This window comes from Lynx rufus, unplaced genomic scaffold (assembly GCF_022079265.1).
Source record: "Lynx rufus isolate CCGP_SWC_20201006 ecotype Redwood Valley unplaced genomic scaffold, mLynRuf1.p SCAF_3, whole genome shotgun sequence".
Taxonomy (NCBI): domain Eukaryota; kingdom Metazoa; phylum Chordata; class Mammalia; order Carnivora; family Felidae; genus Lynx; species Lynx rufus.
Window position 1 is genome coordinate 173,373,037 of NW_025814845.1, and position 23,469 is coordinate 173,396,505.

The 23,469-nt window shown below is 43.4% G+C and overlaps 1 protein-coding gene across 2 annotated transcripts in view; it reads right to left on the bottom strand.

Moving 5' to 3' along the window:
* NRG1 (neuregulin 1) overlaps positions 1-22,925 on the bottom strand; it is a 1,107,867-nt gene extending 1,084,942 nt beyond the window's left edge. For both annotated transcript variants that reach the window (XM_047090541.1, XM_047090547.1), the window contains exon 1: positions 22,193-22,925. In XM_047090541.1, coding sequence (XP_046946497.1) covers positions 22,193-22,925 — 733 coding nt within the window. The remainder of the gene's footprint in view (positions 1-22,192) is intronic.
* Between the last annotated feature and the right edge of the window lie 544 nt (positions 22,926-23,469).

Genomic DNA, 23,469 nt, shown 5'->3' on the forward strand with positions numbered 1-23,469 from the left:
CCTCCTCTCATTTCCAGCTCTAAAAATAGAAAGGATGAAAAAATGGGACAAGAAAACCACCCACCAGAGGAAGCAGACCAGTACTTTTGAGTAAGTAAGAGACTTTCCAAGTGTGGTACAACCTACATTCCTGCCCAGTAACAGGACACAGTCCTGCCCTCTGCCCCATGGAAACCCTGCTCCTAACAACTACACAAGCCATTCCAGAAGGCTTTACATTGGGGGGGGGGGGGGGAGGGGGGCGGGCAAAAAAAGAACTCAGTCAGGCTTTATGTAAGACATTCTAGTAGGTGTTGTCAGAGACCCACAGGAATGGGACCTTCAATCACCCACCCAAAACCTAACTAGGAAACTAAGTACATATATACCATCATCCACAGCTAACTGTATAATGGATACCAAACATATAGTAAAGGTAATAATTACAAGTCCCTCCTTGGACTGTGCTGTTGGCTTGTTGGTGGGGGCAAGGGTATTGATTCTCTGTCTCCCTTCCTCTCTGGAGTTCCCTAAGGGAAACAAACAAAATAATCAGTTGGACAAGTTCCAAACACCTATTTCCAAATCCCAAGTTCCTTTGGTAAAAAGTTCCTGGGTACAAAACTTAACCCCAAAGGCCTACTGAAGTTTCCTACTTTCTTCAATTCAATCTATGCTGGGTCTGTGGAAAAGACCAATAGTCCCCTCCAGCAAATGAGCCTCATAGACCCTGAGCACTTCCCAGTGTCCCATCCACACGGTGAGCAAGTAAGGGGAGAGGACCTGCCATGCACAGCAGGCAATGAGGATGTCAAGCCATCCCTGGGAACACAAGCTCTTCCACATCTGGCCACAGCAGGGAAAGATGACCCAAAATGGCACATGGCCCAGTGAAAGGCAGATTGGATCAATCACATGACCAACTCCTAACATAGGAGGAGCTTGCAAGGAAAATGGTGAAAAGAGAAACCGAAAGAATTCCCTCACTTTCTCTTCCCACATCCCAACAGCTAACTCTTGATAGCTTTTATTTCCCAGACCTGGGTTTCTAACATTCATAAATCTATTCCATCCCATTAATGATAAAGTCTAACCATGGAGGGCTTTCACAGTTACTTATGCACTTAGACATACACAAAATAGGCACACACAAGAGCTCCGCTAACACCTGTTACAAAGTTGGTAGCTGGGCAAGGTCCTAAAAGATGGAGAACTTACCTATCTACCATTGCATCTATATTACATAACCAGGCCCTGGCACATTAAAGCAATCAGAACTTTGCAGACCAAATGTGAAGGTCTCCTACAGGTTGAAATGTATATATCAACCTATACACAATTATTTTTAAATTATGGATTAAAGTACTCAGATGCCAATTAGAGTCCTTGATATTGTGAAACTCTGGAAACGTCCCCAGTGCCCACAAATTCCCTGCCCCTGTCCACCAACTGCACAACTTAATTTTATGGCTTCATTGATCCTGGAAGTGCCAGCTTATGCCCTGTACTGGAAAGCCACTTGCTCTAGGAATGTATTCTCTTGTCGTTCCCTCTTCTCCCTAAGGCCCATTGTGTGCTCAGGAAAAGACAAAGACAAGGAACTCAGGTTAAACCCCAAGATGACCCCTTTTCCTTTTAATTTCAGCAACCACTTCAGGAAAGATGGCCTTTCAGAGAGGCTGAGCTGACAGATTGTAAAATACAAGCATGCATCATAATGGCAAGGTTCTTATTAAGCATGTATTCCTAGCACAGCATTTGGCCCATACTAAGTGCTCAAGCACAGTTATTCAATAAATGACTATGAATATGGAGAGCATAAGCAGTGCTGTGAAGATCTTTTCATTGACTTTTAACATTTGGTTGAGAATTTAAAACTGGACATCCATAGGACACTGCTTAGAAAAGGTCAGAACATATTTAATTAATAACTTTGTATAGAGTCATATGCTGTAAAACCAGCAATGAAAATCAATGATACAGTGAACATGCTGGTTGTTTGACTGAAGAAGCATTTGTTTCATCCCTACCTATCCAAAAAAATGTTGCAGATGCATTTCAAATGAAGGACATAGGAATCCAAAGAATCATCTGAGTTTGAAAAAGAAAGACCCCTATTCCCCTAAAATATTGCCAACTATGCAGACCAAAGTTTGCCCACACTGCAGGAACTACCTTAAGCAGAACCTCTAGAAATAGAAGTTTGAAAATTTAAAAATTCTTGCAGTGTTTCTTGTACTTCTCCTCGAAGATCTTAGTGAGGACTAATTTACTTAGGACCAAGACCAGATCCTGGTACTCAGAGGAACCTTAATTACCTTCATTATGATAGATAAAAGTCAGACCACTGGTAGTGGCCAAGAAATTCCTTTGATCTGCTAAGAATTGCCTGAGAGCTAAAAAGAATATGGTATTGTAAAAGGATTTCTCAAATCAACAGCTCTGAGAATTTATTCTTTTTTTTGAGACAGAGTTTATGCCTTTTAAACACAACTATGAAAATATCCTGTCCACCAAATAAAGGAACACACAAATTAAGAAAAGGACCAAATTACATAAACTGTTTGGGGAAATACTAAATCTTCATAATAATAGCATTACAACCAGAACAAGATCTGTAATTATTTCCCAGCTTATAATCCAGAAGCAATAACATGTCAGATAAATTTATAACATACTTAGGTACCACAATAGGTTTAATGGGTGGTTGCTATTAAATGTTAGTAATCAAAAAATGTAAAACAATTATAAATGAGACCAGAGACATGAATTTAAAAGAATGAATGATGGCTAAGATTATAGAAAATGACTATATTAGTACAGACTCCCAAGAGTATATGAAAAAAACCTACTTCGAGATTTAAAAAAAAAAAAAAAGGCATGTTTTCTGATAATAGACTTTAATCCAGGGTGTTATTCTAGTTTTCTCCTACTAAAACAGAAATTACATTTCTTCCAAGGAAAAGTGTTAATTTTTTTTTTTTGATGAAAATGTGTAAGAACACAGAAATAACCTCTCCCCCATTTGATGAGGTACTTTCGCAAGAGAGTTTAATTGTATCTAATGGCAGGTGGGCCTGAGTTTGTTAGTATATAATCTATGCAAAGAAAGAGCAAATGTCTAGTATTGTTAAGATGCTTCCTGCTCTAATTATTTTTCTAAAACAAATACATGCAACACGCTTCTGCAAATGGTTTATCACACACTCTGCAAACATAAACACTCCTGTTTACCAAAAAGTGTCATCTTAAATTAATATCCTCCCTACATTTTTTTGTGAATTTGGGGGGGGGGTGTTTTCTCCTTCATAGGAGAAGTACACAGGTCTGAACACTTGTGACATGTGTCTGCACTCTGGTTAAGCATACACATCTCCTTTCCTCCAACTTCTCCATATCCCACAGAACAACTGTAGCATAGTCAGAGCAGTCAATGATCAATAAGTACTTGCTGAATAAGAGAGAGCAAGGAGTACATACTATTACTTTTATTATTTACATTATAATGGTTGTTACATATGTTGCCTTTCATTTTTTCTAAGAACTAAGGTAGAGAAAGCCTGCATTTAGTATACAAGGAAACTTTCTAACAAGTCTGAGTTAGTTCTGAATCTCAGCCTCACTGCTTATTAGGTGTGTGTCCTGGGCAAATATAACTGCTCTGAGACTATTTCATCTGTAAAATGGGTATAATGATGCCAACCTCTTGGTTAGTTATCAGGATTTAGGGAGGTAATATATACGAAGGGCTTAACACAGAATGAGCAGACTAAATAAGCTCACATCATTAGGGAGATGATAGAAAGAGCCATTATGCCCTTTTTTATGTAACTACAAAAAGGTTAGTTTTCATCTTGCTCAATTCCCCTAAGATATTCTAAATGCAAATTTTCTGCTCTCAGCCCGGTTCCACAGAGCACACAGCAAGATGAGAAATCTTCCCAAAGTCCTGAGACCAAACCACAGGACCAGCCACTCCGCACTCTGGATAGGCAAGTGGGGTCTGGCAGACTGGTTTTTTCCTCTGTATGTGCGAGAAGGTTCCCTCGGGGTCATTCTGGGAATGGGGCCATCTCAATTCTCCTGCCCAAGGGCACCTGCCCCAATCTGCTGCTGCTCAGACTCAGGGCTTAGCATGCGGTGCAGAGAGGAGGGCTCTTCTCTCCTCCCCAGGAGAGCTGCAGACCACACACTCTCACCTCCTTGCTGCTCTGTCATCTGCTCACATGCTGCCCAGCTGCTCTTCTCCAAGTTCCCTTACTTGGTGTCTCATTATTGCTCTTTCTTGGAGCCATGCCCCAGAGTCCGTTTGGAAAGGGCGTATTTTCATTTAACTTTTTAAAGAAAGGTGTTTCTTTCTCTCTCTCTCTCTCTCTCTCTCTCTCTCTCCTCCTCCTCCTCCTCCCTCCCTCCCTCTCTCCACTTTCCGTCTTTCCCCTGCCTCTGCTGCTGCCACCACATACAGCATTTTGCAGAAAGAACCCTTGCTGCAGAGCCAGCACAACTGAGCCTGAACAAATACTCCTCTCTGACCAAGCAACTTCCCCAGATGCAACCCACACCCCACACCCGAGAGGGGCTGCCTGTTGAAGCAGGGCTGCCCAAAGTGTAGAAAGCATCAGGAACACCTGGACAGCAAGCAGCCGGTAGGGCGAGGCCCCGGGGCTCTGCAATCCTGAAGAGCACCTGGCTGCTACAACGCTCCTAATGTGCACAACCGCACACTTGGGGCAGTACTCTGTTAAAGGACCTCTGGCACCCAGGTTAGGGGAATGTCCATTCATAAGGGAAGGAACAGCACAGCCCTCAAGGGGGTGATGCTCATCTTTATGTCTGCCTCTGCTGCTACCTCCCTCCACGTCCCCGGCTACACTGCATCCTTGCTGCCCTGAGCTGGGCTCCATGAGAACTACCTCCCTCTTAGCTCTCCCAATTAACATCAGTAAGGCACTGACTACAACCTAGGTGCTGCACATACATTATCCCAGCCCACACTCACTCATCTCTAAGACAGACACGTTATTCTCATTTTACATCAAGTTTGGAAACTTCAAGAAACATTCCCAAGGTCACAAGTGACACAGGGAAATCTAGAAGCCAAGGCCACATCCTCAAGCAGTATGCTACGTACACTTCAGGCTCCAGCTCTTACCCTACTGGACCTCACCATGTCCCACTCCCTTCCTGGAGAAATATTAACGTTCATGTGTGTTGTTTCCTCAATCCAACAATGAACTTATTAGCATAGACCTTTTAGAGGCACAATGTCCTCTCTGGACACACACAGCTGGGCTTGTTCATTGCAGGATATTGAAGACACAGTTTTGTACAAGTAGGTCTGACTTCAATACTGTCAAAACACATCCAGTCCCCCTACCCAATCACTCACAAGTAAACTCTTTAAAGATCAACAAGAAAGTTGACTGCTAGCAACGGGTGCCCATTGTGACAGAGAGGACAAGACAGCCTCACTCAAGGGACAGTGCAACTAGCATTCTATCAGGCTGTACTGTTCTGAACCTTGTCATGCTTCTAACAGAGGAAATCAAATGACCTGAATGCAAATAAATGCCTCTCAGCAGCTGTGTGACCTTTAAAGTTCTGTAAACCTTTTTGAATCCTGGGTTAAAATGGGAATAAAATGATATACGTTGGTGTTAAGGAGCTAAAATATGTAAAAATGTTCGGCACATAATAGAAACTCAATAAGCTCTAAATTTTTTTTTTTAATTAATCTTTATTTTTGAGAGAGAGACAGAGTGTGAGCAGGGGATGGGTAAGGGCAGAGACAGAGGGAGAGACAGAATCTGAAACAGGCTCCAGGCTCTGAGCTGTCAGCATAGAGCCCGACATGGGGCTTGAACCCACGAACTTCGAGATCATGACCTGAGCTGAAGTCGGACACCTAACCGACCGAGCCACCCAGGCACCCCTAAAACTTTTAGGGAGTCTAAGGGCTCCCAAACCTAAGTGCACACCAAAATCACCTGGAGAGATTTTCAAAAATGCAGAGTCTCAGGACACACTCTCTGGACCACATGAATTATTCTCTCCAGGAGTCTAGCCCAGAAATCTCTATATTATAGTCTGCAAACCATTCCTGCAAACCACTGGCCTGTGCAATATCAGAGCATCTGGTCCAAAAATCCATCCATGGTTCTCCAAGATGAACTAGACTGAGAAGCTGCTAAGGTCAGAGGTTTCACAGCTTTTCTTCCTATCTTTTGGAGATTTCCTTTTCGAACTTTTCCCCGATTTCCTTTGATTTATAATGTGTGCTTTTCATAAATAGGAGTCCTAGCTTATTTACACTGTATCAGGGTTAGGAATACCCAAAGTATAAATCATCACACGAAAACACCATTATTGCACAGAAAGGAAACAAATGAAAACAGGAAATTCAAAACCATTCCTCCCATGATGGTTCACACTCCACATGCAAATATCGCTATGAACACATCAATCCAGCAGCTTACTAGGCAATAAAAAGACTATGTAGACAGGCAGGAAAAATGCATTCAGTTACTGTCAGAATAATAACTTTGCATTTCTTGACTACTGTGCATTAAAACACTCTGTCATAGCTTCAGATAAAGGTAGCTCTCTGTCAACCTAATACACGGTCCAAGGACCTTTGGACTCAAATATTTTTTTTAAATTAGATTGATAGATGTCACTTCACAAGTATTGATGTGACGATGCATTAAAATTCCCAAAGGACCTGGGTTCTACTATAGAGAGAGTACTTTGTTCTCAAGTCAACATGTCAAGAAAATTCTGAACAATTTTCCACTGAAGTGGCTTCCATGGTACATAGGAAAGACTCTTATCTAAGGGCAAACACACTAATAAAAGGGTGACCTTCAGCAACATTTTAGTAACACTGTATGTCACAATTTGATTTTTTTAAAAAATCATATCTTTGTACAAACTACCCATTTCTCTCTCTCAAATAGTCATTTTTCCCAACTCCATGCCAAAAAAAAAAAAAAGTCAGTTCTTAAAACAGGTTCCTGCTACCATGTTTAAACAAAAATATTAGTAAAACTCAGACTTCATAATCCAGAGGTTGGTCATAGTACTTCTCCCACCCTGGCAACTTGGCCAGAACTGCTTTACGAGACCTCTATGCTGCTACCAACAACACACACTTTTAAATGTGGTGTTTTGGCAGCGGTCAGCACTCCAGAGATGCTGCCTTGAGCTCTCCCTTACCCATTCTCCCAAGTGACTTTCTAGGGACTCGGACGCAGCTCATAGATTCGAACACTTCCTCCATCCTGAATCCGCTTTAGGTCTCCCTTTCACTGTCCGGCTGCTCCCTTCCTGTCACCTCTCTCTCTTCTCTGCTTCGTCTTTAAAGGTGGCTCATGCTTCCTTCTGCACTCTACCTCACCTTCTACCCACTTTCGCTAAGCAAGTGTACCTACCCTCATGGAGACAGAAATCCTGTCCTTGTCCAAAACCCCACATTTATAAACCCAACCTAGACTTGCCTTGTGAGCTCCATCCAGACAGGTGCTTCCCTGGCATTTCCACTGGGATATATCAAAAACACAAGGAATTGAACACTCCTTTGCCTGCAATATTCCCCCCACCTCATTCCCTATCACACATACAACTGTTCAGGCCAGAAACCCAGGAGCCATCATCCCCAGCCCTTCTACAAGCATTCCACCTTCCTAACCAGGACTAAAAGAGACCTCCAAGGCAGTCTCAAATCCGTTTGCTTCTCTGCATCCTACTGACCCCACGCTAGAGCAAGCCCACATCCTAATCTCACTCGCAGCCCCACCTCAGCTCCCCGCATGTACTGGAGGTCCCTTCCAGCCCACTCTGTGCAACAGCCAGTTGTGATACTTTGAAAATGGAAATCCTGGGGCACCTGGGTGCCTCAGTCAGTTAAGCGTCCGACTTCAGCTCAGGACATGGTCTCACGGTTCATGAGTCTGAGCCCCGCGTCCGTCTCTGTGCTGACAGCTCGGAGCCTGGAGCCTGCTTCCATTTCTGTGTCTCCCTCTCTCTCTGTCCCTCCCCACTCACACTCTTGTCTGTCTCTCTCTCTCCCTGCTCTCAAGAATAAAAAAACATTAATTTTTTTAATAAAAATGGAAATCTTGTAACTCCTGGACTTAAAAATCCTGCAGTGGTTTCCCATGCTTTCAGGACAAAGTCCAGAATCCCTACAAGTCCTGAATGATTGTATTTTTCTCCTTACTTCTCAGATATCATCCTTGCCTCTTTCACATGCAGTCCCTCATCCCTGCCTCAGGAGTGGACATGACCTTCCCCCACCCCCTGCCTTCCCTACCTCACTCAGAAATGCCTCATTCTCAAGGAGTCCTTCCTGTACCTTTGTAACTAAAATGGAATTTTCTGTTATACGTTCACAGAGTACCTTGTACTTTTCTCTCATAAAGCTTAGTGCAATTGTAAATATTTTTCCTACAATTCTTTGCGTAACAGTTCTTTCTACTCTTAGCGAGAAAAGAGCCAGCTAGGTCTAATTTCATTGCCACGATCCCAGAAACAGTACAGAGACAAGCAAGTAATAGATGCCCAATAAATATTTACTGAATATGCAAATTCATCAAGTACACTCCCTGTTTTTCTTCTTCTATTAGTTACCTACATTGGCTTAGTGATCTCACGATTCTCATAATTTAAGCAACATCCTCAGGATGGCCTCTGCGACTTCTCTGACAGGTCAGGAGCACCTAAATCTAAGAGGAAAGAATAGGATTTGGGGGCTGTACAAATTGGTTGCAAAAGATATGGGTAATTTAATGATACATCTCTAATCCATTTTAATGAACACACATGCCCTCCAATTGACCTGCAGGCAAGAGATCCCTTTCAGCTCTTCTTTAGTGACCTGGAACTCAAGAACTTGGTACCAAGAGAAGACTGAAGAACACGACAAATGTATCATTATTCTTTATACTTTACACATAACTCTTAAACATCCTTTTTACCTTCTTAATATTTGATACAAATATTTTTCAAAAGAGCATAACAATAATATGTATGACGGAGATGCGCAAAGGACTATTTTTACACAGCTTCAAAAGCGTTCATTCATTGTCTCTATTCACCTGTTACAAATTGGCTCCTTTTCCTCCTGGGCTGCACAAAGAAAGCCCAAGCATACACCCAGTTAATCATAAAATCACCAACAATTCTTACGTTCAGGAAGTAGGTGGATGATATTGGCACCTTAATCATTTTCATGGACTTTTCAATAGTATGTTAAAGAGAAATATTACTGAGTGCATAATGACAGTTATTTAGGAAGTTACTGGAAAGAGAACTACTGAAAAGTTAATAAAAGTGATTAAAAACAGTGGAAAGATTACTCTTCAATACATTTAATACACCGGGCAGGTTTAACCTAACAATTGTGCTTTTACAGGCAGCTTTATCAGCCATTTTAATTTATCCTACTAAGAAGAAATGTGCATCATGAAACCCAATTAAGTCAGCAGTGATAAAGCATGAGAGGATTTCTCCACAGTCCCTCTATCAAAATGATTTGTTAAACACAGAGGTCTAAAAGGCATCCTAACATGCTAGTGAAAGACACAGTCAATGTGGCCTCACCCTGTGCATTTTCAATGACAGTGAATGAAACCAGACATAGTGAGCATTAAACTTCGAAGATTTATTGCAAAACTAACCTATAAAATGCTAAGTTGAGCTCAAGGAAGAGCATGTAGTTAATATGCTATTTATCTACAATACACATAGATAGCTCTTATGATCTGCTCCACACACACCTATTGGGCTATCCCACTGCAATGAGGCACAAGACAAATTTGTCCACTTTTCAGATAGCCAAGCTATTAAAAATAAAATAACTGTCACAAACTGGAACCCTGCCCGTTTCAATCAATTTGGTCTGAAGTGAGGTTCAGCTACGCCCCACGTATTAGCACAGGTCTCTTTTAGAGGCGAGACTAGAACATCTCCTGCTGTGACTACACACTAGGCAGAAATAAACTATTGCATTTGAGCCATTACATATTTGGGGTATCACTTGTTACAATAGTCAGCCTGCCCTTACAAATGCATCTACTATGAGGAGGGCAATGTTCTCCAGGGGCAAAATCCCTTAAATAAGACACAGTCCTCGTTACAAGTCAGTATTTCTATTAAAAACACCATTTATTGATTTTCCTTGCTAAAAAGCAATACACGTTAATTATAAAAACTTTAGAAATCCAAATAAAATGAAGAAAATTCTAAACATCAATAATGCCAATGCCCAATTGTTCTACAGCCTTCTGTTATATAGCTTTCAGGCTTTTCTCTTTAGATAGACACACAAGATTAACAGATAAGATGGATGAGGTAAACAGATGATGGATAAAAGTAATCATACACATATTATAGAATAATATACTTTTTTCGCTCGACAATATATCGGGAACAAATCTCTAAGTAATGATACTTTATTTAATCATTCTCCCACTAAAGGAAGGTAGCAAAGGTACAAAATGTAGACAGAGAGGCAGACCACTCTGGGAAAGGGAAATTATATATGCAAGTGCACAGAGCCCTCAAGCGACTCAGCAAATGGGGACCAATGCCATCGGCATAGCACAGGGTTCCAGGCAGAAGAAGGAACCAGATAAGAAAGCTTGGACAAAAGGTGAAAGGCCTTCTATGCCATTCTAAGGAGCCTGGATTTTATCCTGATGGCAAGTGAAGAGCCTCATGCAATGGTGCAGGATGGTCTTTTCCGCATCAGAAAGATCACTCCAACAATGCCAGAGAGAGTGAATTTAAGAAGGGGAGAATCCATGAGCCAAGTTAAGAGGTTGTTGCAGTAAGAATGGGAATCACTACAGAAACAATGACGTTGGGGTAGAAGGGACAAATGAGATGTTAAGGAGGCGGAATCAATGGGATCTGGTCACCAGACGGCTATGGAGCAAAAGGAGAGGCCTCCTGTTTGTAGTAACTGAGAAGACACTGATGCTCTCATACGGTGAGGGGTTACATGAATTCAGAGGGGCACCTACTACTCTGACACAGAATGAGCTGTCAATCAAGAAAGCCACTGGTAGTGATAGTACTGATTATAACAGAAGTGGTAGCAGCTTCATTATTAGCATACAGATATACACACGGACTGGCAGGGGAGATGAGGAGACATCATTTAATGTGCTTCCTATAAAGTGCCTATAGGACATTCAGGTGGATTATCTGGTAAAGAGTTGGATATATGAACCTGGAGCCCGCCCGCCCCCCCCCAAAAAAAAATTAGGGTTTGGCCTGGAGATATGGATTTGGAAACCACAATTTACAAGCAGTGTGGAATCTACTAAAGGAGATGAATTCACCAGGGGTTCAGGGAGGCCAAAGTGAAGGAAAAATGAAACTGGACGTAGCCTGCCGGAGTCCTGCCCTGCCCCGGACGGGCCCTGTGGCACAGCCAAGGCCTCTGCCTGCAGTAATTGAAGAAGTCAAAGTGAATTATTCCTTGTTTGACAACTTGTTTCAGCATTGCTCGCTCTACTCATAAAAGGACTAGGATATATTATTTCCTTGCCCAAACCACAAGAATCATTAAGCTGAGAAACAAAGCCTCTCACCCCCACTCCACACTGACATGGGAATGCTGTCCCTACCATCACCAGGACGGCTGCCAGCCGTGGTAAACAAGCCCTCACCGCTCTGTGCCGGCCTCATGCGTTCCCACAACACAGATAATTATTAAAACCTAAAACAGTGCCAGATTTGCATTTTTTAAATAAATACAACGAAACACTTTGACTCTTCCCTTTTCATTTTATAGAAACAAATAGCTGAACTTTCTTCTCAAAGTTTACAGTTGTGGATTCATCTCTTAATCACCCTTTATAATTTCAAAGACAGGGCTGAAGACACAATGGTATTTGCTTCTTGAAGAGAGGAAGCTCATGAACACAAATAACTTCTATGATTTCAGAGAGCATGACACATGACAACAACACGAAAAGGCAACGGAGGTAGAAAGGCTTAGGGGAGGAAGGAGATACTTTTTCGCGAAGACTCCCTCTCATTAAGCTCTCCTATGGCCCTTTCAGATTGTCTAAACGTTTCACAATCATTTTTCCAGGATTAGACTCCTTGGAACAATGCAAAACATGAGAGGAGAGGAAGAGAAAAGCTCCAGGGTCAGTAGCAGAAGTAGTATGTTGGTTCATTTCTTTTCTTAATAATTTTTTAACAGTTTTTTTTTTTCACTTTTTGAGAGACAGAGACAGAGTACAAGCAAGGGAGGGGCAGACAGAGAGGAAGACACACAATTTGAAGCAGGCTCCAGGCTCTGAGGTGTCAGCACAGAGCCCGATGCAGGGCTTGAACCCACCAACTGTGAGATCATGACCTGAGCCGAAGTCGGACACTTAACCAACCAAGCCACCCAGGCCCCTGCTGGGTCATTTCTGAACAAGGACTAGATGCACTTTGAATGAACCATGAAGAACATGGTTCTTCCCTCCCACTCTGCATACTAGGGAACTGAGACCCAAGGAGGGAATGTTACTTACACATAGCACACAGATACTAAACTACAAAGCTGGAAGTGAAAAACAGTGCTCCTGACTCTGAGGCCAGGCACTTTTCAGTTGTGAATAAGCTGAGGACTTCCCTCCCCACCACCCCCATCCCCTAGGGTCTACTCACAGATACTGTGGTGTAACTGGTGAGGCAAGACTACACACAGAAAAATTGTTAACTACATCCATTTTTTTGTAACAACAATAACATAAGGGAAATTTGCTATGGCACCATGCATAAAGCTTGCAGTGGAAAGGTGCTCTGTGTCCAAAGACTACAGTGAGTGTTTCTGACAGGATCATTACTGGGACTGTCATAGAGGCAGTAGGATATGACCTGTCCCTTAAAGGAGACAGAATATCCACAGGCAGAAATGAGGGAAGACACAGATCCAGGCAGAAGAAATGGCCTATGTAAAAACAGCAGTGGGAGGGGCGCCTGGGTGGCGCAGTCGGTTAAGCGTCCGACTTCAGCCAGGTCACGATCTCGCGGTCCGTGAGTTCGAGCCCCGCGTCGGGCTCTGGGCTGATGGCTCAGAGCCTGGAGCCTGTTTCCGATTCTGTCTCCCTCTCTCTCTGCCCCTCCCCCATTCATGCTCTGTCTCTCTCTGTCCCAAAAATAAATAAACGTTGAAAAAAAAAAATTAATAAAAAAAAAAAAACAGCAGTGGGAAAGTGTGTGGCCTGTTCATGGAGCAATTAGACTGGATAAAAACATTTATGCAGTAAAACTGAAAAAGATTAGGCTTGGTCTGGAGTAAGGAAGACAGGAAATACCAGCATCTAAAGTTAACTATGGTGGATCCACTGAAAGTTTCTGAGCAAAGAGAGGTCCAATAAAAGGAGTACTTTAGAAATACTCACTGTCCAGAGAGCTTCGGTAGCTCAGTCAGTTAAACATCTGACTTCAGCTCAGGTCATGATCTTGTGGTTCATGTGTTTGAGCCCCACATCGAGCTATATGCTGACAGCTCACAGCCTGGAACCTGTTTTGGATTCTGTGTCTCCCTCTCTCTCTACCCCTCCCCTGCTCATGTTCTCTCCCTCTTTCTCTCATAAATAAATGTTAGAAAAAAATTTTAGAAATACTCATCCTCCAGTGCAGTGTTTAACAGAAGGCAATCTGGAGCAGTGGACAGAACAGAGGCAAGGAGATGGTGGCGGTGGGGGGGAGAGTATGTAAATTTAATGAATGATTAAAATCAAAGATCTGAGACTCATCCAAAGATGATAAGCCACCTTTCTAGACCATGTTGATAGCATATGAAGAAAAATACAATATTCTTATGGTGACCAAAGGCCAAGTCTACTTTTTTTTTTATTTTATTAATGTTTTTATTTATTTTTGAGAAAGGGAAAGAGAGAGACAGAGCAAGTGGGGAAGGGGCAGAGAGAGAGGGAGACACAGAATCCAAAGCAGGCTCCAGGCTCTGAGCTGTCAGCACAGAGCTGGACATGGGGCTTGAACTCACGAGCTGTGAGATCACGACCTGAGCTGAAGTCAGACGCTTAACCGAGCCACGCAGGCACCCTTGGCCAAGTCTACTGTTTAATTCTTGTATTGGTTTTTACTAAGCCATTATCTGCTGTAATTTAGTTACTGGGTGGCTGCAGATTCAGGAACCTAAATGCTGGGTAAATTAAGAGTTGAACAAATGAACACCTCTGTTTTCTGAGCACTTTCGTTTCTTATTAATGACAGTGTAATAATTAGAGGCACGAACACGGAACAGAAAACAATATAAAAACTGTTCCCCACCACTTCACACCCATTAGGTTGGCTGTTATCAAACCATAAAAAAATAAAACATGTTAGAACATGGAGAAATCAGAACCCTGTGTGGGAAAGGGAAATGGTGTAGCTACTGTGGAAAACGGTACAGTAGTTCCTCAAAAAAAGAAAGAAACCTAGACTTACCACAATCCAGAAATTCCACTTCTGGCACACACCCAAAAGAAAGGAAAACCAGGTCTTGAGCAGATATTTGTACATTCATAGAAGCTTTATTCCCAATAGCCAAAAGGTAGAAGCAACTTGAATGTCCACTGACAAATGAATGGATAAACAAAATGTGGTCTATATGTGCAATGTAATATTCAGCCTTAAAAAGCAATGACACTCTGACCCATTAAAACACAGATGAACCTTACCGACGTTATGCCAAATAAAACAAGCCAGTCACAAAAATGCAAAAACTGTAGGATTCCACTCTTATGAGGTACCTAGAATAATCAAATTCACAGAGACAGAAATTGGAATGGTAGCTGGCAGGGGTTGGAGGAGAAGGGAATCGAGAGTTATTATTTAATGGGTATGGAGTTTTGGTTGGGGAAGATAACATGACAAGAGATAGATGGTGGTAATGGTTGCCCAACAATGTCAATACCTAATGCAACTGAACTTAAAAACGGTTAAGGTGGTAAATTCTATGTTACTACAATTTGGGGGGGGGGGGGAGGGAAGAAACGCTCAGCAGAATTAGACTACAGTCCAAAATGCTAGCATTTTTCATAAAATTCCTGCTCCAGTGAAAGAAAAGTTGCTAGTGATCCTGAGAACAGGGGTGAGCAATCTCAGTGGACGGGAAAGACAACAGAAGAAACTGCACCTCAGAGGTGTCCAGGCTGGCAAAGAAGAGCCTGTGAAATTTCAAAGCTGTGGCCCTTCTGTGCTGATGGCATGACAAAGAGCACCCCCACTCAGCAGAACATCTCCATCGTGGCAGTCCCCAAAGAGCCTTGACTGCCAGGATCACCTCCCAAGGGCGAAGTCTAATGACAAATTCTATTGGAAGCAAACACAGCCATCCTTCTCCTCAGTAGATAGCTGCCATGAACTGTGCAGAGGTGCGGCCAGGATGCTCCCTGCAGCGGAGGAAAATGCTGCCACTGCATCTGCGGCTTCACTGATAACACATCATGGCCCATGGTGTCTCCAGGGCCAACAGAGACAGTGACAGAAAAGGATCTCATTATTCATCTAAGCCCAAATGGATATGTGCCCTCCCACCTGCAGTCTGTCCAAGAGCTGATGAGATGTCAAAAACAAGGGAGGTGGGGGGGGGGGCAGTGAAAAGTAAGTCATCTCTTTTTTATTGCTTCTTAGGGATATAAGCAGCGCCTTTCCATCTTCAGTTACAAGAACTGAACTTCTATTGCTCAGATGGTTAAACACCTGTTGGGGGAGATCAAGGAAGAACATACAATTTCTGAGTACTGAGATTTAGTACCCAAAATGAGTTGGAATGATGTGGGAGTGGGTTGGCTCAAAACACTAACTATTCAAAAATCTCTTCTGTGCTTCTAAGTCTTTACAATGCAGGGCATTTTTACCCAGCTGGAGCTATAGGCCACACAGAATAAATATTATCAAGAAATAATTGAGAGGGAAAAGTTTACGAGATTAAACAGCCTTTTTCTGAAGCCCAAAAGTTGATGCAGAGGTGGGCCCTGGGTGGTGAGAGGAAGCAATGGTGTCCTGGTAGGATATAGCTCTAATTGCTACTTCCTCTGAATATGCAGCTCACCAAATAAGAGACCTGAAGGAAAAGGAAAAAACAAAAAACAAAAAGCAAAAGCAAAACAAAAACGCTTCTCTCAAAATTTAACCTTGAACAACGATTGCTACTACCCAACAAGCTGGGGTGCTTCCATCATGTATTCATTTAATTATTTAACAGGTATTTAATCTACACAGAACCACCAAGCAGTATGTGTCTATCAAAGAGGGGAAAAAGATACAAACTCAACTGAGTGGCAGTTATGACCACATGGTTTTAGTCAGCCCCTCAATTTTTTAGCTTTCTTTGCCTCAATGGCAATTCCCAGGCTAGAGACAAACACTTGGGATGATAGTATTACTGCTGTGAGCTTTCCAAATTTAGCAAAGCATACAATGCCTCACGTCTCTTATCACGCCCCCTCCCTCCATGTCCTGAGCTCCCAGATGTGCCCACTACCAAGACTCGAGTGCCCTTGTCAAGAATGTCCCCTTGTGCTGGGCTCAGCTCAGCTCACATATTTTGGCAGAGCAAAGAGAAAAGAAACAATTCCCTCCTCCAGGTTGTCTTGGCCCAGCATTACCTCCTAAATCTGGCTACCAGCTCCGGAATCATGCACCACTCTGAGCTGTTTTCTTCCAGCACAGTGGGGCAGATATCCAAAGCCAGAGCCTTGGGCTTTGGGAGAAAAACTTCTGAAATTGAGATACAAGGCAGATTACCATCTGTGCCCTCATGAGATAGACAATGAGCCTATCAGACTCGGAAGGACCATCTACATTCACAGTATTGTGATCTAAGATCTCCATTTTCTGATATATTTGGACCTGGACAGCGGAAGTCCGAGGTGTCAAGAGAAGGCTAATCATTGTAATGATGAACAGCAGTCCTATACTTCAGTTTCTCACAGACTAGGATCCACTCATAAGCCTCATTGTTTACCTAAAGGCTTCCTTTGCAGTTTCCTCACACAGCAAAGAGATGAAGGGAATATACCTATGGAGTCTGAGGTAAGACCTAGTAGGACGGTCTCCCATGTATCATCCAAGCTGTGGGTAAACTAAATTTCTATTTGTTTGTTTGGTTATTATGAAAAGCAAGATTAAAAATTTTACTAGGTCCTAATGGGGAGAACTCAGGTTAGGACATAGTTTGCAAGGAAACTGCTTTTGATAAGGAAAAATATCCTGGTTCTCTTAAAGACCAAAAAATAGTGTAAATTACCATCTATGTATCTCTCTGTAGGATTCCTTGATGGCAAATCTAAGGTGGGGGAATTTTTTTTCCCCTAAACATTGGATCTATGCCAAACAGAGATGAGTCAACCCATTTCAAGCCTTCGACTTCACCAAAATTTCTTTTATTTTATCTACTTTAACCTGTAAGGATCATTTGGGGACAGAGAGCCAGGAGGCAAGCCTTCAGAAAGAGGCTTGCTTCAAGCACACCATGGCACTAAACAATATGAAAACACAACCTCTCAACTAGCACTTACCTCAAATGAGTAAGAGACTGAAGTCTATATTCTGTAAATTCTCAAATAACTCAACTTCGGATTTAAAAGTACGGCAGAATGTATCACTCATCAGTTGTTCCGTGGTACAAAGTGACTGATATTTGGGGGAGTGGCTAGGTCATATGATCGCTCATAATGTTACTTTAATTTTAACTTAAGTTTTATGATAACATAAGAGCACAGAGTAACACGTGCATGCACACATTCAGAGCATTCCTATATGGATGGGAAGCTGTCCACAAAGGTCACTTCTGTTATTTAAGAATATGAACGTTCAAAATGAGTCCTCACTTTCTCATGAAAACTTTGACTAAGGCATGTTACGCTATTGCTTTTGGCAACAAACTACATGAGTCAAAGGAACCCTAATTTTTTACCTTCTGTTTTCATTATATACTTTTCATTCTTTACTTTCAATGAATGTAATGGTTAATGAACCCTACCACCATTTTTCATCATATACTTTTTGTTTTCATTATCATTCATTTATATAAGGCTAATCAAAATATTCACTAAGACTTATCTGTACAGATATGCTTTTCAAAACATTTAAGCATATCAAAGACAACCAAACCAAAAACCTAAGTGTTACTAAGTACTAAGGGCAGATGAGAGTTGAAAGGTCTTTGGACATCTGGCTAATTCATAAATTGTCACTGAAATTTAAAAATACATATTAAAAGAGGTTATGTTTATAATTAAGAAAAAGATAACAAGAAGAAAACAGGCCCTGAAGCAAAGAAGATTCCCGGAACAATGAATAGATTACATCTGACAAGGGCACTAACCTGCCCAATCACGTCTTTTGCTCTCATTTGCTAGAAATATACAGGCCAGTGGAAGGATGGTGCAGTGTGCAGCCCCCTCAGTGCTGTGTAAGCTTCCCAGTCTTACCTAATACATCAAGACCTATGGTACAACTTTCCCTAGACCCCAAGGACTTACAGATCTCCTACAATGAAGGGGAACTACCCCCTAGTGCTTGTAAAATATCCTACTTCAGATGTTTACATTCTCCTTTTAAGACATTTTTATTCCAAGGAACTGTTTTTCCAAATGACCAATCTTGGGCTCATTTTTTTTTATCATAAATATAAATATATATACAGTTTGTCTACTCAACAGAAAAGTGTTTTAGGTATAGATTTTTAACAGTAAGATTTATATAGCTGACAGAGAGCAGTCAAAAACACTCGGGAAATTAAATTTACATGTATATTTATGAAATACAAGCAGTCAAGCTGTATCTGTTCCTACTGTTACTTACTTAATATAGCTTTTATTAAGAATTATCTTCTTCAGTGGTGGCTGGAGAATCCCTGCAGCGTTTGTCATTTTCATAACACCATAAGGTCAGCTCACTTTATTAAATAGTTATTGAGGATATTAGAAAAAGCAAATGCCATTTATCATAAATATTTGATAAACCTGCTTATGTTATCAATATATTCCAGTATTACAGCATAGACCGAATATCTACATTGGATTATAAGATGATGATGCACAAATCTTGCATGCCCCAATAACATCCATAGATGTTATTCAACATCAGTATTTTGGACATCATTTTCTGCCTAGAATCACTGCAATGCCTTGAAAACTAAAATCGTAGTGCGTCACACGATGATTTGTTTGAATAACAGAAATTTAAATGAACAGCAAATTATTTTGCATTCCAATTAATATAAAACCTAATAATATTTCTTAGCTTGTTCGGTGAGCAAGAGAAAAAGCAAAGACTGGGAAGTGTTTAAGCAACTACAAGAAGTGTATGTAATTTATACAAACTTCAAATGCAAAGCAAACAAGCTATGAGATTCCGTGTTGTCTTCTAAAATACACTAAGCAGTTGTTTCAAAAGACCTATCTTTCAAGAAAAGAACTTGTTATACAGACACTGCTCAGGAGTTTATCTCAGATGGGTAAAAAAAAAAAAAAAAAAGAAAAAAAGAAAAAAATTCAGGGGAGACTTCTAGCAGCTCAACCCTAAAGCTAATCTGTTGCATGTGTGGTTTCTACACTAGTAAGCAACTTGCAGGAAACAACACTGCAGCTGAGCACATGAGAGCTGGAAACTGTTCCCCGGGATATGATATCACAAAATGACTTTGCTATATTCCCTCTCCAGCCTGGCATCATGGCTCAGGCAGCAACACAACCGTCACGCCCCCAGGGCAGCTTCATGTGGTTAGATAAGAACCCCCTGCTCCATCACTCTCCCTGAAATCTTCTCACCAGAAGCACACAGAACCAGCTCAACCAGGACAAATCAGCCCCTCTTCTCTCTGTATGTGTCTTTTTTTTTTTTTTTTCCAGTTGGTGTTCCTTTGCCTGGTAAGTTCTGAATGGCACTGTTAACAGAAACCACCCAACGGGGTGAACTCCCAAGTTTTCACACACTCACACACTTTTAAACCCAATATTCCAGTATGGATTTCCCCAGTTCACATTCTCTAAAATAAAATAGCTCATACTATTTACTTTTATCTCACAATAGTACAATAACTACCACGTTGATAAAAACGCAAGAGAAACTTTTAGCATAATTCCCGTCAGGCTTTAGCTAAACCTGTTAGTTAAGGTTTCATGCAACAGCCACAACCTCGAAGTACCTGACACTAAAATCACCACACACAATAATTACACAAACCTGGAGCTGTAACTTCATGATTTCTTAATCTACTCAATTATACACAGGGAGATTTCCAGTTCATTTTAAAAACCTGCTTTGCTTCGCATGACACAATTTCCTATGTAATTCCTTTGACAAACAAAAGAGGAAAACTACCTTCCTGAAGGTCTTCCCCCTTAGAAGCACAAAAACAGAACAGTATTTCTCCAGACAACATGAATATTCCATTTCTAAACATCCTCGGGATGCTTGGAAGAACTTTATCCCTGAAGTCTGACATTTATTTCTAGTCAAAACACAAAACACCATTGCTAATCCAGTAACACACCCCCAATCCTAGGCATCACTGCCAACTACGATCCCTTTTATATCAATTTCCACCATGTATAGTAAATGATTCACAACTCGTGATCTGGGGTAAATGCAAAATCCTTTCTGAATTACACAGAATAAAGCACGTGAAAATTGGACAATGGTGTGGCTTAAAAGGTTTTGTTTCAGATTCTAGAGCAGAGTAACATATACTGCAGTACAATGGTGTTGAGCTTTTGTGTTCCCTAATAAGACAGCTCCCAGCAGAGCGTTTCCCATGTTTTACAGTGACATCTATCAGCCAGACCCGGGGAATCCCAACGTCACTCAGCTTTCTTCAGCACCACTGTCTGAGAACAGCTTCTGTCCACAGAGTGGTGCAATCTTAGCAGGTCTGGCGCACAAAGTGCATTGTTAAAATAGGGAAATGGTGGATGAGCAAGGCTCTTTCCTGTCATTAAAACCAAATTGTTAGGTATTAATTAACTGCAAGATATAAGCACCACAAATGCCAACCAGAAATTTAAGTAATTGGCTATCATCAGATACAAATTTAAGAGAACTGACTTAGTTTGCATCGCAGGCAGACTGAGCCTGGCATGGTGCTGACTTTTGTAAAAATTCAATTAACCCAACCATCTATTAGGCAGATACATAAAGACACAGGGAAAAAGCTACTGTGCATGTTAGAATCTGCGATGTGTAATCATGTTAATTTATGGTTTGAGAAGATACCCTGCTATGCTTTAGTGATTGTATGGTAATCAGAAAATTATACAGATATTTCCAACCTAGAAATTATTTTGTGAATGGCATAAATGCAACACTACCTCAGAAATGTAATCAGATTATCGGCTAATTTCTCAGACCTGATCATATGAAGGAGACCGGAAAACAATACTTTCCAACGGGAAAATGGGGGAAAAAGGTCTGGGAAATCGATTGCTAAACTTGGCTTCCCAAATTCTTCTTCAGGGCCTACACGTGAAGCTCCTTAACTACGCTCATCTGTTCTGATTCACTGAGGTGCCAAAACACACTGCAAACCAAAATATTGTAAAAACGAAAATTCTTGAGAGGACGTCACCAAAAATACCCCCCCCACACACACACACACAACTTTATATTTCTCACAAACACCTATTCCCGAGGTACAGACTGCACCTATCTGTTGGATATGGAGTTGGCCAAAAACTCTGCCCCATTTCTAGAGACATGTCGGCGCTGTGTCCTTTCCTTGCGAGGGCTCCCACAGACACAAACCCCTGACCATCTGCACACTCAAGACTCCAAATGAAGGAAAGGCGTGAAAGTCCTATGGGACTCACCCTTCCTCCTTCAAAGGAAAAGCCCCCACACGGCGGCCCATACCTCACCAGCACCTCCTTAACCAAGTTCAACGACGCACTCGCAAGAAAGCAGCCGGCCCATTTCCACGCTACTCGGGAACGAAACCCCAAGGGATTAAAAAGTTTCAGGCGGCCCCCACCGAGGACCAAACTTGGACTCTCACCAATGGCAAAGCCTAGAATCCAGGTAACTGGAGAAGGCGCTGCCTGTGGAATCCAATCCGCGAAACCTTCTCTGAGAATCACTTAGGAGTCCGCAATCCCGAAACTCAACTCCCGAGCCCGCGTGTGCTGGGCAGCCGTCGGGCCCGCGACCTCCCCGCCCGGCCGGAGCGCGCCCCGAGGGGCGAGGAACTTACCGCACCGCTTGCACAGCACCCGGCTGACCTCCTTCTTGAGGTTCCGGCCCGTCTCGAGAGGGGGGAAAGAGGCTCGGAAGGCGGCCGGCGCGCGGCTGCTGCTGTTGGCATCGGGCTCCATGAAGAAGATGTACCTGCTGTCCTCCTTGAGCCTCCCGCAGGAGGGGAAAGCGGGGTGGCCCCAGGCCCCCAGGCGCACGGTGAGCAACGAGTCCTTCTTCAAGCCCCCGGCTTTCACCGCCCACACCTGGTGCACCTTCACCAGATAGGGCGCCTCCTCGTCTCCGGGCTCGCCCGCGCCGGGCGCCGGGGCGCTGGGCCAGGAGGGCACGGTCCCGTTGGCGGTGGGCAGCGGGTCCGGGGCGGGCGGCCCCAGCGCTCCCGGGCCGGCGGCTGGCGGCTCGCGCTCGCCTCCCCACGCCCCTGCCTCGCCCGCCGCCGCCTTCCTGTCGAGTGCCCCCTGCTGCCGCCGCGGCGGGTGCACCTTTCCCTCGATCACCACCGCGGCGCGCTGAGCCAGCTCCTGCACCGAGCCCACGCTGGGCGGGGACGAGTAGCACACCGAGGCCCCCGCGGGAGCCGCCTCGTCGCCGGCGGCCGCCCCCGGCCCCAGGGCCGCGGTCCACAGCAGCAGCAGCGGCAGCAGCGGCGGCGGCGAGCGGGCGGCAGAGCCGGGGCGCGGGGCCCGGGGGCCGGCACTCCCGGAGCGGCGCGGGGAGCGTCGCCATCTCATGGTGTGAGGTGCGTGCGGGCTCCTGGCTGTCGGTTCGGACTCTGCCTCGCTCTCTCGCGCTGCCTCCCTTTTCCTCTCCTCCTGCCCCCCCCCCACACCACTCCTCCTCCCCCCTACCCTCCTCCTTTTATTTATTTATTGGGGGGGGTGTAGGAGAGTTGTTTATGGGAGGAGGAGGAAGAGGAGGAGGGAGGGAGAGGTGGGTGGAACCACAGAAAGGCGAAGAGGTATAAGGGCAAAAAAAAAAAAAAAAGCAAAATAGAAAAGGAAAGAAAAAAAAGCCGCTGCCACCGCCTCGGTTGCTGGGAGTGACAGGTCCTCCCGGCGCCGCCGCCGCGCCCGAGCCCTGCTGTCGGGGCTGCTGTCACAGGAGGAGGACGTGGAGGTGGAGGAGCTGCTCAGCGGGTAACAGTCCTTTGTGTGAAGTGATGCTGCGGCGGCTGCTGAGGCTGCGAGCGAGCGGCTGGGCGAGAGCGCGAGGCAGAGAGCCCTGGAGGCGGAGTTGCGTGCCTGGAAATCGCTGGGTGGCCGCGGCGGCGGCGGC